This window comes from Perognathus longimembris, chromosome 9 (assembly GCF_023159225.1).
Source record: "Perognathus longimembris pacificus isolate PPM17 chromosome 9, ASM2315922v1, whole genome shotgun sequence".
Classification (NCBI taxonomy): Eukaryota; Metazoa; Chordata; class Mammalia; order Rodentia; family Heteromyidae; genus Perognathus; species Perognathus longimembris.
This window is the reverse complement of record NC_063169.1, coordinates 26,830,985-26,848,726: the sequence shown is the minus strand read 5'-3', so window position 1 is coordinate 26,848,726 and position 17,742 is coordinate 26,830,985. Positions and strand designations below refer to the sequence as shown.

The 17,742-nt window shown below is 37.2% G+C and overlaps 1 protein-coding gene across 3 annotated transcripts in view; it reads right to left on the bottom strand.

The window, feature by feature from the left end:
* The window catches only part of Rngtt (RNA guanylyltransferase and 5'-phosphatase), a 219,011-nt gene that overhangs the window by 189,386 nt on the left and 11,883 nt on the right, over positions 1–17,742 (bottom strand). For all 3 annotated transcript variants that reach the window (XM_048353850.1, XM_048353852.1, XM_048353851.1), the window contains exons 5-8: positions 17,424–17,499; positions 15,075–15,315; positions 7,879–7,988; positions 5,943–6,044 (exon numbers count right to left, since the gene is read on the bottom strand). In XM_048353850.1, coding sequence (XP_048209807.1) covers positions 5,943–6,044; positions 7,879–7,988; positions 15,075–15,315; positions 17,424–17,499 — 529 coding nt within the window. The remainder of the gene's footprint in view (positions 1–5,942; positions 6,045–7,878; positions 7,989–15,074; positions 15,316–17,423; positions 17,500–17,742) is intronic.

Below are 17,742 nucleotides of genomic sequence, written 5' to 3'. Positions count from 1 at the left end.
GCTCAAGTGGTAGAGCACTAGCCTTGAGCTGAAGAGCTCAGGAACACACCTAGGCCCAGAGTTCAAGCCCCACACCCCCACTCCTCCAAAAAAGAGGGAGGAAAGAACATAAAATAAATAATCTTCACATTATTCTTTTCCCTCTGAGATGTCCACATGAGATCATCTCAGTTTCCTGAAGTAGGAAAAACACTTCAAGGACTTCAATATGGCTAAATTATTACTTTACAAAAATAATTCCAAAATAACTTTTATATAATCATCTACAAACATAATTGAAATGCAATGCACAAATGAACATGCCAACATTGTCAAATGGGTTATGCTTCCAGTAATGTTTTACACATGATCCCACTAATCCCTACTAAATTGTTAATAATCCCAAACTAATATTTTGAGATGTACTAGATATATAATGCATTGAATATCATTAGAATCCTGCCCTGTTAGTAAGGCAGCTGGAATTAAAGCTGATCCTCTGCTGCCATCTAGTGAAGAATAAAATACCAAAACCAAACTAAAAGTGACAGGGAAAAAAAGCTGGGACCTAGAGAATCTCAGTTTGAATTTGAAGTTGGCCTGGGCAGAAAAATCTGAAAAGACTCTTATTTCCAATTTACCAGCAAATACTGAATATGAGGGGGTGGTTCCAAATAGTTGAGTGCCAGATGTGACAGAAAAGCTCAAGGCCTTGAGTGCAATCCCTAGTACTGACAGAAACCGGGGTGGGGGAGAAACAGTGACTGGAAGGGGAGGGAATACAAGTGAGAGAGGGTTGAACTAATGAAATGAAATAGGATGTATATAACTGAAAGAGTACTGGTATATATGAAAGTAGAATGAAACCTGTTGAAATTGTTCTAGGAATGGCAGAGGTGACTGACAAATACATTGTATATCATGGGTGGTAATGTCACAATGTGTAAGTAATATATAATGAAGAAATAAAAATCAGTGATCAAAAATAAACAAAAAAATAAAATTCTGGATTGTTTTGCTTTTACCTACTACTTTCCCTTGTGCAATAACTAAAACACCACCCAAATTGAAAATGGACTCTGGGAAAATGAGGCATTGTCAGCTGTAACAATAAGCAATACTTACTAAGCACCAGCATTTTGTGTGGACCTGCTTTAGTTATTTAGTACATAAATTCTCAGGTATATCCTTAACTGAATGGCTTGATGTCACAATAGATTACTGTTTTAAACTATATTATTACACAAAGCATTAAAAATAGCAGCCTCCAAATGTGGCTGAAAATCAGAATAACCTGTATTCTCAGAGCCAACCATGCCTAGTAAATCTGAATCTCTGAATTAGCCTCTTCCCATGATAAAAATAAAAAGAAGAAATACACAAAGACCATAACTTTTTCATGTCCTTCCCAGTTCTAAGAAAATTGGCCTGAATGCCTGAGTAGTATTTATGAAACAAACTATCATATATACATACATACATACATACATACATACATACATACATATACACACACACACATACATGGAAGAGCCAGGTACTGGTGGCTCATGTCTGTAATCCTAGCTACTCTGGAGGCTCAGATCTGAGGATAGCAGTTCAAAGCCAGACCAGGCAGAAAAATCTGTGAGACGCATCACCAATTAACTACTAAAAAAGCCAGAGTGGAGCTGTAGCTCAAAGTTGTAGAGTACTCTAGCCTTAAGCAAAAAAAAAAAAAAAAAAGGTCAGGGACAGCAACAAAGCCCTGAGTTCAAATGTCAGGAACAACACCAAAAAAGGGGAATGGGTCAGGGGGAAGCAGCTGGGCCCTGAATTTAAGTGCCATTACTGGCACACAAAAGAAGTCCTTCCAAAAGCTAGCGATACAGCTTAGTGGGTTAGAGTGCTTGCCTAGCATGCATGAGACCCTAGATACAAATAAAAACTACAAAAATAAATTTGAAAAACAAACTTTGTAAATAACACTTGCTAATGAGCTACTAAATATGATGGAGAGGGCTGGGGATATAGCCTAGTGGCAAGAGTGCCTGCCTCGGATACACGAGGCCCTAGGTTCGGTTCCCCAGCACCACATATACAGAAAACGGCCAGAAGCGGCGCTGTGGCTCAAGTGGCAGAGTGCTAGCCTTGAGCGGGAAGAAGCCAGGGACAGTGCTCAGGCCCTGAGTCCAAGGCCCAGGACTGGCCAAAAAAAAAAAATAATATGATGGAGAATGTTAGGGCTATAATGTTTGTTAGTAAATAAGAGTAGGTGGGTTCTTATTTAAAATCAAGATTTACTTAAGTTTTTACATATGGTAAGGAATTTTTGCTTTTACTGCCAAAAGAAAAATAAAACTAAGTAGAAATTTATCTTTGGTTTGAGTGAAATGAAAAAAAATTAAGTGAGCAAACCTAAATAAAAGTACTATATACAACACCAACACCTGCTTGCTCATAATTTAATATACTCATTTTGTTCCCAAATATCCATTAGTTTGAAGTTCACTGGAAATCAACTCAGACTCTTTAATATTCTCCCTAATCTAGCATCTTATTACCTTATCTACTCTACTCCTATCTGAATATTAAGCTTTAGTTACTAAAACAAACATCAGCTGCAAAAATATCAAAGGATCTAAGCAAGCTATTAAGGAACTGGGGTAATTGCACTACTATGTACAAAACTATAGCAACAGCAAAAACAGAAGCTGCCTGAAGATATTATAATCATTCTATTCAATTAACAGCTATTTCTACAACATGCTACTCATAGGCTACTAAGTACTTATGTCAGCATATATAGGACGAATCATACATTGAGTACTGTTTTAACCAAAACATCAAAAATTAAATTCTTGAGAAAAAGGCTATTTGTCTCTCAAATGTACACATTTAATAAATCAGTTACGTCAAAAAAAATCTTGTCAAAAAGAAACCAATTGCTCACACCTATAATTCTAGCTACTCAAGAGGCTGAGATCTGAGTATCTCAGTTTGAAGCCAGAACTATCAGATAAATCAATGAGACTTAACTCCAAATAACTAACAAAAAGTTGGATCTGGTAGGCAAGGCTCAAATGGTAGCGCACCACATTGGCACCCAAAAGAAACTTTTTTCTAAGTTAATGAACTTAAAAATAAAACCCAAGTAACAGAAAGAAAAACTTATTTCAACGCTTATAATGTACTGAGGCATATTCTCCAAAAAAAAAAAAACTATATTAAATTTATATTCTTTTGTCTTAAGTGCATTTTTCATACTATCTTATAAAGAATATTTAAGACCTAAGGATCATCTTTTAAGGAGAATGTATTCAATTATGGGTTGGTAAACTATGGCCTAAAGGCCAAATGCAGCCTTCTGCTTTGTAAAATAAAGTTTTACTGGAACACATTTGTTTGTGTAAATGCAGTAGGAGATGGCCATTTTGTGCTTATAATGACAGAATTAAGTACCATATGACCTACAAAGCCTAAAATATTTACTATCAGACCCCTCAAAATAGTTTGCTGAAGTCAAGCACCAGTAATTTACATGTGTATTCTAGTTACTCAGGAGGCTGGTATACTGAGGAGCACAGTTCAGCTAGCCCAGGCAGACATAACAGTTAAAAAAATTTTTTTAGATATATTATTTGTACATGATGATGGAGATTTCACTGTGACATTTGCACACATTTAGGCAGATACACTCTCAATTAATTTGGCCCCCTCCACCTTTCTCCCTTACCTTTTTCTTCCCAACACAATCTCAAGCAGACACATTGTTTTATTTTTACAGATGCAAGAAAGCTATTTCGGTTGAAATAGTTTATTCATCCTCCCAATTCACTCTCCCAATTAGTTCAAATATAACCACTGGTGCCTGCCCCCCTAACAGAGCCCCCAAACCTCTACCTCACTATTGATCAACAACTCTCCCTGAGAACCTTTAAGCTACATTCAAGCATGGTTGCAATGTGTTACAAAATTATTCATCTTCCATCCTTTCTTTCCCTTTTCTCCTTTCCCCTTTCCTTAGCCTCTAAACAATCTCCCAGGAAGAAGCATGTCCCTACTATATCTCTTTTCTCTCTTCAACCCTTTTTTCTTTTCCTCTCTTCTTCCCTTTCCTCTCCTTCCCTCTCCCTGTATTTCTTTGCATATAGGCATATATATGCATGCGCACATCTATGACAATGTATGTATTCCAGGTGTTTGCACAAAATATAAGATATTTCACATTCTGAGTTTGGCTTATCTCACTCTCAAGATGTTCTTCAATTCTATCCATTTGCCTGATTTCATTTTTCTTTATAGCTATATGTTATTCTATAGTGTGTATGCATAAAAATATATGTGCATAATGATATATAAGTATACATATGTAAATACATGCATATATATACACCATATATCCTAATGCATCTGTCTGTTATTGGGCACCTTTGCTGATTGTATCATTTGGCTATTGTAAGTAGTGCTGCAGTAAACAGCTATTCAGGTATCTTGCTTGTATATTGATTTTTACTATCTTTTGGATATATGCCCAATACTGGTATGACAGAATAATAGCAAAAGTCTATTTTTACATTTTTGAGGAATCTCCATACTGATTTCCACTATGACTACACTAGTTTACAATCTCACCAACAACTTATATGGTTTCTTTTCCCTCCTCACAAGCACTTGTTTAATGGATGTCACTCTGACGAGGGTGAGATAAAATCCTAATGTAGTTTTGATTTGCAATCCCTTTAAGGATGAACATTTCTTCATTCTATTGGCCATTTGTATTTCTTATTTTGAAGGCTGTCTATTCTGCTTGCTTGCACATTTGTTAACTAGACTACTTACTCTCATATTGTTTAATGTTTTTAGCTCTTTGTATATTCTCCATACTAATTCTTCATCTATTGAATGAGAGAAGATTTTCTCCCGTTCCATGGTTTGTCTCTTGGCTCTGATAATTGTTTTGTTTGCTATGCAGAAACTCTTCGATTTAATGTAATACCATTCGTCAATTCTTGTTCCTATCCTCTAGGCATCTGGGGTCATATTCAGAAAATATTTACTTGTGCCTATAACTTTCAGGACTTTATTTACCTGTAGTAGATTTAAAGGTTCAAGTGTTACTTTGAACTCTGGCTATGAACTATCAAGTTATATTACAGAAGAATAGAGAGAATAGCCATTCATGTCTTGTTCTTGACTTTGGGAAAATGATTTCAGCTTTACCCTACGTAACATGATATTGGCTATAGGTTTGTTAAATACTGGCTTTAAGTTCAGGTACTTCTATTCATTGTTTCTTTAGGACTTTTATCGTAAAAGGATGCTTTCTCTGCTTCAACAGATAATTGCGTGATTTTTTGCTCTTGGTCTTGTTTACGTGATGTATTGCATCTATTGATAATATGTATGCTGAACCATCCTTGCATGTCTGGGATTAAAGCAACTCGATCATGATAAATGTTCTTTTTAATGTGCTGCTGACTTTGGTGTGCAAAGACTTTACTGAGAATGTTTGCTTATTAATCAGCTATGATTGCTTCTCGTCCCAAGATTCACAGGGAAATTTCTCAAGATGGGTGCTCCCTGTATTTCTCTAGGATACAGGGCTTACTCACTCACAGCAGAGAGTGCCAGGAACCAGCTCCAAACTCTTTGCCACTTTTATTCTCTTAAAGTTGCTTTTCTATAATTTTCTGCCTCCCTGCCACTTCCTTTGTACTTTCTATTTTCTACCACTCCTTCTCACCTCTGAACTTGGTCTTTGTGAAACTGGATTCTTTCCATCCACAGAGTGAAAATGGCATATAGTTCTAATCCGCCCTCTTGTCCCAGACTCTCAAAAGCTATATAATTTTTTCAAACACATTTATCTTACTCTTCATGTCAGAAATTCACACTCCCAAGAATAAACTTTCACTAACAACAAAGCAATGTTCTTCAAGCATTAGAATTATCTGTATAATTATTTTATAAATTTAACTTACCGAGTACCATCTGCTTTCCAGCTCACTTTATAGGGCTTCTGCTCTAAAAGTTTAATATTTTGCTTGTCCATGGAAACAGGCTGCGCTCCAGGGAATCCAGACCTTAAGACATAATACTACTGTTACAGCTAGAATCCCACAAAAAGTAATACATGTATTAAACCAATCTCAAATGAAGCTCAGAATTATCACATGTTCTGCCTATCATGAGATTTATTGCAACTAGAATACTATTAGCTGTCGCCAAAAAAAAAAAGAATGCTAATGAAAGATTATCATTGTCTTAACATTTTAGAATCCAAGTTTACATGGTTATAAATTACCATGGCTATATTAAATTACTGAACTAATTCTATTAGTATGCATGATCTAACAGTATGTGGCAGGTATATTTTACAAGTGAATTACTATAGGAAAAAGTTTAAATTTTGACTTAAATACACTATACAATTTTGACCTCATTTTTCTATCATAACACTACCAATGCAACGTAACTCCACAGAGTTGATAAAATTCTGCTCCAAAAACGCCCAGAAATGGGACTGGGAATGTAACTTAGTGATAAAGTGCTTGCCTAACATACATGGAGCCCTAGGTTCAATTCCTCAGTACCACATAAACAGAAAAAGCCAGAAGTGATGCTCTATGGCTCAAGTGGTAGAGCACTAGCCTTAAGCAGAGAAAGGCTCAAGGACAGAACCCAGGCCCTAAGTTCAAGGCAAAGGACTGCCTCCCCGCCCCCCCCCCAAAAAAAAATGCCCAGAAGTATAAAAAAAGAAAAATGTAGGGCAATATTTTATGGTATACTGGCAAAGGTTTCACACAACATTAAGGCCAATATTATTTCTTCATTATTTTCATCTTTTAGTTAAAATTTTTTCTAGTTCACTTATCAGATACATACCAATAATAAAAGTTTTCTATATTAGGAATTTGCATTAGGAACTTTTACCAAATAATGATTTTATTTCTCACGTTCAAGTTACATTACAATTTTCTGCTATAGCCCAAGAATAAAAAGTAACAGAGAGTACTATGACTCTCCTTAACTCTCTCCAATGAATTGTCTGGTTAAATATTTCCAAGCATGCTAGGGAGCAGAACATATTCAAAGTTGTGTTTCCCATGCTTCTGATTATAGACACATGAGGCACATTCAAGTTGTACATCTTCTCCCTAAATAATTATTTAGACCAACTGAAACATTAATTGGCAACAATATACTCAAAGATATGAAACAAATATCATATGGTTACAAAGAAAAGCAGGTTACATGGTTTCCCTCATTTGTAAGAACTAGATACTCTTAACAGAGCATCTCAATAACCCAATTAATTGCTAAGTACACAGGACCATATATAATGAAGTGTATCAACATGAACTCCAAGTTATGGATTCAAGAGGTTCTTATTATGTCCTGTATGTAGTTTGTTGTTTTTTTCTTTTCCTTTCTCTTAGTTTTCTGTACCTTGTCTCTTGTATATAAGATTCAATCTGAGGAAGGGAAAAGGAATCACAGAAACAGCAGGACAAAGGATGAACCAATGCAACATTGATACTCACTTGACTCTATGCTGGATATGAACCTTACAACTTGGGGGAAGGGAACAGAGAGGGGGTAAGCAGAAGAAAATGAGGGATGGGGTAATTGTGTTTAAAAAAAAAAAAACTCACTACCTTACTTATGTGACCATTACATCCCTGCTTATCATCTATCCAATAAAGCTTTTTTAAAGTAATTTTCTATTACTGCTTTAGGAAGATATATGAATAATCTGGTTATTACGCTGATTACCTTTGAAAGCATGTAACATTTTTAAGCACTGTAAAATTGGTATGTTTACACCAATTTTAAATACAAAGAAGGTATGTCAATGTCAACATTAATTTAAGTGTAGCAGAGTTTTATTTAAACCCTAAAACATATATTTCTTACCCTTCCCAGCTGCAGAATTGATGACACTTCTGCTGTACCTCTCCTAACTTAGGTTGAGTGGTTACTTGAGTTACACCTTTAACAGTTATACCTTCCAAGAAAATAGCACCCTTTAAAATAAAAAGAGAAAATATTTTAATAAGGGCCAATTAATTTACAAAGAAAAAAATCATTTATTTTTACAAATCTGAGCAAGTCAGAACAACAGAAATGGTTTCCTCCACAGACATGGTGGCACACAGCTGTATCCCAACACTCAGAAGGCCGAAGGAGAGGACGGAGAATGTAAGGCTTTCCTGTCTATTTAAAGTGAGGAAAGGGGATGGAAAGAGAAAAGGAAAAGAGGGAAAGAGAGGGAGTAAAAGCGGAAATGGGAAAGCAAAGGGGGAGGGGAGGGAGAGAGAAGAGGGAAAAGAAACAGCGAGACAGAGGTGGAGGAGACAGAAGAAAGGGGAGAGTGGAAATACTCCAAAAAGGCTTTATAAACTAGCCTGGACTTGTACACTAGTTTTCCATAATCAGAATATGATTTTTCAGTGAGCATAGTAATTTTGTTTCCATAATGTTATCAAAGCAATTCTCAGTAAGTGTAACAGTAACTTACCTACTGTCACTGAGCCTACCATAGTATCTGGCATTTTATATTTTCTCTAATCCCTGCAACAACAATGTAAAGTATACTGTGTTTTATTTACTTCACAGATAAGTAAGGCAAGGGATAAAAGACAAAATTTGAACCCAGGCCTCCTTTGGTGGAGAATGGAGTGTCATTAGTGAGATATGGATTTTAAAAGGATAAGCACCCAATATCTGTACCTTTTTAAACTACAATGAGAGCCTAACAATAGAAAAAGTATGTAAGGTATATCACTGGATATAAGAACACGAATTTAAGCATTACTTTCAATAACTCTTAAATCTAAAATGTTTTGTTCAGAATTACATGAGGTATCTTATTTCATAGTAACCCTATTTTTGAAATATTTACAGAAATGAAGCATAAATAGTATTTCTGTATCAAACAAAGAGCACTGACATAGGCAGGACCTTTCTGATTTCCAAGAGCTCAGTAAACTAGAAAGAATAGACAAACAGGATTATTCAAACTAAAATGTTTCTGCATAACAAAGGACATAGTTGTTAAGCTAAAAAGACAGCCTACAGAATAGGAGACCTTTACCAGCTATACATCCAACAAGGGCTAACATCCAAAAAATATAAGGAACTCAAGAAACTTATCCCCCAAAAAATCAATAGCCCAGATAATAAATGGGCAAAGGAGCTAAATACAGACTTCTCAGAAGCAGCAGCAAGAATGTCCAATAAACACATGAGGAAAATCTGGTCACAAAGGAAATCAAAACAAAATCAAAACAATACTAAGATTCCATCTCACTACAGTAAGATTGGCCTCTAGCTGGGTGCTGGTGGCTCATATTTGTAATCCTAGCTACTCAGGAGGCTGGCATCTAAGGATCACAGTTCAAAACCAGCCTGAGCAGAAAAATTCCTGTGGGACCAGAAGTAGAGCTGTGACTCAAAGAGGTGCAAAACTAGCCTTGAGCTCAAGGACAGTGCCCAGACCCTGAGTTCAAGCCCATGACCAACAAAAACAAAAAAACAAACAAAAAGATTAGCCTTCATCAAGAATATAAACAATAATTAATGCTGGCAGGGATGTGTGGGAAAAAGGAACCATATTATACTGTTGGTAGGAATGTAAACTAGTATAACCACTTTGGAAGGTAGTTTGGAGATTTCTCAAAACAATGAACATAGAACTACCCTAAGATCCATGGATACCACTCTTGGGCATCTACCCAGAACACTGTAAACCAGGATATGGTAAAGTCACTTGTACATCCATGTTCACTACTGTACTATACATAATGTTCATTGCTGCACTACAAATATCATTTGCAGGGAACTGAATGGACATAGAAAAAAATTGCACTAAGTCAATCAAGTCAGGCTCAGATAGACAAATGGCACATCTTTTCTCTCATATGTGAAAGTTAAATCTAAAATACAAACATACATGAAAGCGTGTACTGGGTTACACACACACACACACACACACACACACACACACACACACACAGACTAAAGGACTCAAGGTGGAGTCCAATAATGCAACTCAATCTGAACAACTAATGAACTGCTTAACAAAATGAATACCATCAAAATGAAACATGTTTAATCAGGGGGGCAAGGAGACAAGGCAAGACAAGGAACATGAATGAAGGGAGGAAGAGTATGCAAATACAGTAAACAATGTGTAAAATCTGAACTGTGTAATTTGAGATTGTAGAAGAGCTAAGGAAATGATGGAGAGGGTAATACTGACCAAGATAAATTATACTCATAATCTGACCTGTGGGTTTGAAACTTTTTTGTACAACTACTTAAAATACATTAATAATAATAAAAGCACTACTGAACATTTTAAAGATTAAAAAACTAATCTAGATTTATGCAAAATTACTTTCTGACCCATTAGAATGGTGACATCAATACTAAAACAATTCTATCTGCTAATATTATGGAATAAAAGATAAAGTCTATAAGCTGGACGATCAACCTGCAGGCTAAGACGTGGCAACTCAAGCCACTCAAGAGTAGATGGGAAAAAGCATTTAATATTCAGCACACATATATCCCCAAGTATAGAAGAGTCCTAATTCTTTCCTGGAAACTGTAACTCTAGCTTCTGCCTCTCTTAATCAATTTGTACTGTTACAGAACCTCTATTGTACTTTGCATGCCTTAAATAACCATGATTACAATGTTTTACGAGCCAAAGGATCAATAGTACATATTATGCCATTATCTCTGTTGGCCAGTCAATGAAATTTCTGATGCCAGCACTCTGGATGCTAAGTTCAAGTTCAAGGACAGCCTGACCCACACAGTGATAGACTAATCTGGGTACACAGAACAAAACAACTAAAAATGAAATAAAACCATTTCTACCATTAAATATAATAACTAATGGAAGAAAAAGTAGGGTTGTATGAAAATAAAGCTCAACTGAGTAGATGAAATTTGTAACATCTTTAGTTACTAAGAATACTCAGATGACTTCAATATCCTCATAAAATTAACATGTATACTCTAATTACAGAGAACATTCAGCAAGTTCAGTATTCAGTTATTCTGAAGCAGTTTTCTTTTTAATTTTACATGAAGACATCCAGTTTCATTTTTAAAAGGACATTTGCTAAGGAAATTTAAGAAATAAATGTTGATTTCTAAAATGGGCAAGAAAAAGCAAAGGCAAAATTAGCAAATCTAAAAATGTTAACATGATCTCTTCAGTGTAGTTAATATGTAGATAGATATCATGTGTAGGCAATATGATCAACACTAAGCCAAATGCTTTCTCAATATTACCACAGAAATATTTAAGAAGTCTATACAGAAAAAGCATTGCTTAGTATTTGATCCAGTGTTGTAAGTCTCATTTTCTCTCTGCATTGTCCCTTCGCCATAAGACTTCTAACAAGACTATCTGCGGAAGAGTTTTTGCTTTCCCTATTCCACTCTCCAATACCCCCTTCTTTCTTTCAACAAGATTCTTTCTGCCAGGCACTAGTGGTTCACACCTATAATCCTAGCTACTCAAGAGGCTGAGAACTGAGGATCCTTTCAAAACCAGCCTAGGGAGAAAAGTCCAAGAGACTCTTATCTCCAATTAACCACCAGAAAACCAGAAGTGGAGTTGTGGCTCAAAGTGATAGAGTGCTAGCCTTGAGTAAAAAGTTCAGGAACAGTGTCCAACCCTGAAGTTGGAGCCCCACAACAGACCAAAAAAAGGATTCTTCCTGATCATACCTGAACACTGAGTGCATATTTTCTGGGGAGGAGAGTGAAGGGAAGGGAAGCAAGCCTACTTCTCCACTCTCCACTGATCCTTACCCTCATGATCTTCAATATATTGCTGTTACATATCCAAGCTGCAAGTATAACCATTATACTGAGTCCCTTCAATAACTTCATCTGGATATGCTAATGAAAAGTATTACTTTAATCAATGTACATTATTTTCAAAAGGATTAAGTTCTTTTAGAAATCATTTTTATGATCCAAAGTAATTTATATTTTTTCAGTGACCTTAGTCTTGAAGCTTGAAATATATAAATATAATTAAAACATTGTTTTACAAACAAGAAACTTTTGAACTCAAAATAACTTCTACATGATCCACATTAAACAAGGCATTTTCCTATAAACCACTGATTACTAGTGAGTTGTACTGTTTAATCATAGTATGCCAAACATCTTATTACTAACTTCATTAATAACTAATTTGCTCTACACTTCCCAACTTTCTCCTTTGATTTACACCAAACAGGTGTGTATACAAGCACAGCCAATACTATTTCTCTCAAAAGTTCTCCGATCCCCAAGGAGATAACTCCCAATATTTTTGGTAGATCTTTTAATTCTAGAAGATAATAAAGGTTGTCTAACAGAAAAATGAGTCTTCTCAGTTGAATAATATGCCAAGTATGAAAACACCACCTAAAAAAGAATTTATATGCAAAATATCATTTTAACTGTTTGCTAATTTTGTAAAGCATCGGTACATCTTCTTCCTAGATATTTAGTTTCAGGATCTCACAATAAAAAAAAAATTCTAAGTATGCCTCAAAGCTTGTGCACAAGTGTCTGTCTGTCTGTCTGTGTTGGTACAACATGTAAAATCTGGCATCATGGTTTCAAAATTACTTGCTTTTTGACTACTATCTTAACTTACTTTAATTCTTATGTTAAACTGTTCTTTGCAGCCTGTGGGTGGAGTCACAGTGAACAGCACCAGACTCCAAGCCAAAAGAAAAAAAAAAAAATTATTCTTTCTCTCCTGTGCTCTCATAAACTCTTTTAAGATCAAGGGACCAGAGTCATTTTTGGAACAACTGCGCAAAACTCGATTCTCCTGACCCAGGATTAATACTTTGCTTTATAGGATGCGGGTCAACGTGTGCTAGCTGCATGGACTGTGGCAGTCTGTGGCTACAGGAAGCTGCCTCTACAGTCTGTTCCCAAACTGCCTTGGTTTTTTTCTGACCTATAGTTGTTGGTTTTCCCCCACCCCAAGAACCAAGGACCGAACTCCGGGCCTTGCGCTCGCCGGGCAGGTGATCTTCCACTGAACTAAATCCCCAGAGCCTTCTAAATGCCTTTACAGATTGGAAAATTAAGCCTAGAGCACTTGCTCTGGAGAAATGTCTCTCTTTGTTTTCTCTTCAGGAAAACAAAGACCGTGGTGGATTTTTCCATGAAGAAACGGGAAAGCCTGCCTGTACCAGCGATGGACCCAGTGTCAGCCCTGTTTCTTCCCTGGACCCAGCCTGGTGCCCTGCCATGTCATAAGAAAAAAAAATTATAATAATAATAAATAAAAATTGAAAAAAAAAAGAGAGAGGTAGAGAGAGGAGAGTAGACCCCATGATTAGTAAGGATCAGTTTTGTACAAAAAACTAAAGAAATTTTGCACCATGTTTCTTCCACTCCTCTCCTCCTACTGTTTGGTTTAGGAGAGTACCGTTACAGAGAAATAGGAGCTGAGGGTTTGACACCCAACCTTAATGTTATCAAAAAGTAAGCGCAAAGGTTTAACACCTTTGTTTCAATGTTTATATATAAAAAGAATGTTTTACTAATCACTTATGTTTAAGTTATCAGTTACTGTGAACCACCAGGGATGCCAGAGCTCCAGCCTACTTCTACCTCCACCAAAAGAAGGCTGATGTCTGCACCTTCCTGCACTTGGCAGAAACCAGCTGAGGATTCCAGCTTCCCTGGACAAAGCCAGACGGATGGCCACTTCACCTACCCCTTATATATTTATATATATATATGTCTTATGTCAGCATTTGCCTTATACCTACACATATGCCATGTTACAACATCCCCTGCTAATTTAGAAAAAAAAGAGTAGCAGATGTTGGGGTCAGCTGTGCCTTTATGGGGCCACAGCTGACCTTGGCCTGCCCCTCCCCTTCCTGCCCCTCCCTTCCTGCCCTTGGCAGGAAGAGAAGGCTCTGCTCCTGGGGCAGCATGTATGTAATGGAGGACACCCCAGAAACCCATCCTTGGGGGGCTGGGCCTCTGCCCCCGAGGGAGGTCCCCTGACATAACTTGATGGACATCCCTCTGTGACCAATCTGCAATCCCTCTCTTGTGCCTGCCCTCGGGGGTATATCTGGGGGGCTCCTCATTTGAATAGACAGAAGCCCTAGAGGTTTTCTCCAGGGGCCCACGCATCTGTGTCTTCCTTGGCGGGTTTGGGGCACCCTGTGACCACACACTACCAAGGGCTATATGTGGCCATTGCTCCCACGTGAGAGCGATAAAGGACCACCCAGGAAGGGGTGGACAAGCCCCTTCCCCCACCCCAAGCAGAGGGGAAGTTGAGAGAGACCAACACTTTACAAAGCAGTATTCTTTATAAAGAAGTACTCTCAATCTAAGAGTTCTTTAGCTTACCTAAGAAATAAGACAGGATGAATTTTTCTCTTAAAAAAGACAGCTTCTGCTGGGTGAAAGTGACTCATGCCTATAATCCTAGTTACTAAGGAAGATCACAGTTCAAAGCCAGACTCGGCAGAAAAGTCTGTTGAGACTCTTATCTCCAATTAACCACCAGAAAACTGGAAGTGGCACTTCCAGTTGGCTCAAAGTGGTAGAGCACTAGCCTTGACCACAAGAGCTCAGGGACAGTGCCCAGGTCCCAAGCTCAAGCCCCACAACTGACAAGGAAAAAAAAAGACAGTTTCTTGGCTATCAAGAATCTTTAGAAATAGCTAGACATAGTGGTATAGTCCCAGCACTCAGGAGATTGAAGCATTCCAGATCAACATACACTACATAGCAAAACCTTATCTTGGGGAGAGGGGGAGGCTATGGGTAGAAGACCCTTTAAAACAGCCACAATGAGCAGGTAGGTGGTACATACTTGTAATCACAGCACTTAAGAGGCTGAGGCAGAAGAATTTCAAGTTCTAGATCAGTCTGAGCCCAAAAAAAAAAAATTGTCTGGGGGACTGAGGAGTAAGAGGAAAAGAAATAGCTAAAATGAAACAGCTTTATAAACCTAGCTAAAGAAACATGGTCAACATCCCATCCCACTCTCCCAAATCCCAGTAAGTTTATAGAAGATCAGGAATATTATGTTATTTTTTTAACATTACCAGTTTTAACCTTTCTTTTCTCCTTTTGCCAAAAGAAGCACTTGACCCAGGTTCTGATTCTTTTTTCCCATCTTCATCCTCATCTTCTTCTTCTTCATCTTCAAAACACCAATCTGGCAACAGAGGTGGTGGTGGTGCTTCCTCTATATCACCATAGCGACGAAAAAGTTCCTTTAAATAATCACCCTTATAGATCCCTGGCGGTCTAGCTTGGGCAAAAGTAGCAACTGCTGCTTCAATACTATAAAAAATAAACACCATGCAAATTCTCACTATTCTCTATTTATGCAAACTTATCAAATTAATATTCAGGGCACCATATAAAATAAAACAGGTACATAAAACAGACAAACCATAGTTTTCAATGTCAAGGCATCCAATTAAGTTAGACAACCTGAATTTGAGACAGTTTCAATATGAGGAATACTGATAACTCCTCAACTCTAAAACTACATTTTTACAAGTTTATCTTAAGAGTTGTGGGTAGGGCTCCTGAAGAAGAATTTAAATAAAACCTCTAAGGTTACAAGCTGAGTCTTTAAAACAGCAATGAGGGCTGGGAATGTGGCTTAGTGGTAGAATGCTTGCCTTGTATGCATGAAGCCCTGGGTTCAATTCCTCAGCACCACATACAGAAAAAGCCGGAAGTGGTGCTGTGGCTCAAGTGGTAAAGTGCTAGCCTTGAGTGAAACGAAGCCAGGGACAGTGCTCAGGCCCTGAGTCCAAGCCCCAGGACTGGCAAAAAAAAAACAGCAATGAACAAAATGTGACTACTAAATGTAAATATAAGATAAAGGCATCCTGGTTCTTCAGAAACTTCCAAAGAATCCAGGCCCTAAGAGTACAAGTCACAAGAGACAGGTAAGCATTGCTGAGGGTAGCACAAGACTCTAAGGTTACTTACTATGTAGAGCATCTGAATAGCCAGAGATGGGAAGTCCATGAAATAGAGAACTACTGGGGATGAGTAAAAAGGAAAATGTACAATCTGATATGTACTTCTGACAGGTTATATTCAGAAAAAGACGGATAGTGTAAGAAGCTTCATAAACATAAATGACCTTTGATCAGTGAATGAAAAAATTCTATTAGTAATATCCCATTCTCTTAAGGGAATTTCATGTAAGATTCTATTCTCTCAAAAATCTAAAATTTTACTTCACAAATAACATTATGTCCATAAAGATATGTTGATTAAATACCCTGTCCCAAACATATTTTCTTCATATAACATTGTAAACTTTTCCTAGTACTTAACAGCTACAGAAAACACTATATAAAGGAAAAGAGCAGTGATTTCCAAAGTAGAATAGCAAATAAAATATCAAAAGAATCTGCCTCTGATAATCCTATAAAATGAGAAGAAAATAGGAAAATAAATCATTAGTACTCCAGGGACGGGAGGGGAAAACTGGGAAAAAAATAAAGGAAGGGGTCACATTCTCCAAAAAGAATTGAACTCATGCTAGGCACTGGTGGCTCATACCTGTGATCCTAGCTACTCAGGAGGGTGAGATGTGAGGATCACAGTTCGAAGCCAGCCTGGGAAGAAAAGTCCCCATGAGACTCTTAATTCTTAACCACTCTTAACCACTCAAAAACTGGAAGTAGGGGCTGGGGATATGGCCTAGTGGCAAAAGTGCTTGCCCCTATATACATGAGGCCCTGGGTTCAATTCCCCAGAACCAAATATATAGAAAATGGCCAGAAGTGGTGCTGTGACTTAAGTGGCAGAGTGCTAGCCTTGAGCAAAAAGAAGCCAGGGACAGTGCTCAGGCCCTGAGTCCAAGCCCCAGGACTGGCCAAAAAAAAAAAAAAAAAAAAAATCTGGAAGTAGAGCTGTAGCTTAATTGGTAGAGCACTAGACTTGAGCACAAAGAGGCTTAGGGACAGCACCTAGGCCCTGAGTTCAAGCTCAACAACCGACCAAAACAAACAAACAAAAACATTCATGATTTCATTTACCTGACTTATGAAACATGTACAACATGTAATAACAATAAAATTTTATTTTTTTAAATAATTTTCAAAAAAATTCATAAGCCAGGGCTGGGAATATGGTCTAGTGGTAGAGTGCTTGTGTGGCGCTGTGGCTCAAGTGGTAGAGTGCTAGCCTTGAGCAAAAAGAAGCCAGGGACAGTGCTCAGGCCCTGAGTTCAAGGCCCAGGACTGGCAAAAATAAAAAAAAAAATCATAAGCCTTCAACTATAGGGCAAAATGAAAGTCATCTCAAATTATCCTAATCATAAATTGAAAACACATGACAACATAAAATACTATAAATAAAACATCAATACAATATTTTATAAATTATTAAATACATTTTCTTCCAACATAAAATATAAGTACCTCCAATCCATTTTCTCCACCAAAAAGGCACATATGAGGAAACCAGTGCGATTGAAACCATGGGTACAATGAACACCTAGAAAATAAAACATTTGATTAAATTTAATACAGCAGTTCAAAGGCAATATTTTGTCTTAAAGTTCCAACTTATCATAAAAAGGTTCCAGTTTTTTGTTTGGTTTTTTGTTTGTTTTTTGTTTTTGTTTTTGCCAATCCTTGGGCTTGAACTCAAGGCCTGAGCACTGTCCCTGGCTTCTTTTGTTTGTTTGTTTTTTGCTCAAGGCTAGCACTCTGCCACTTGAGCCACAGCACCACTTCC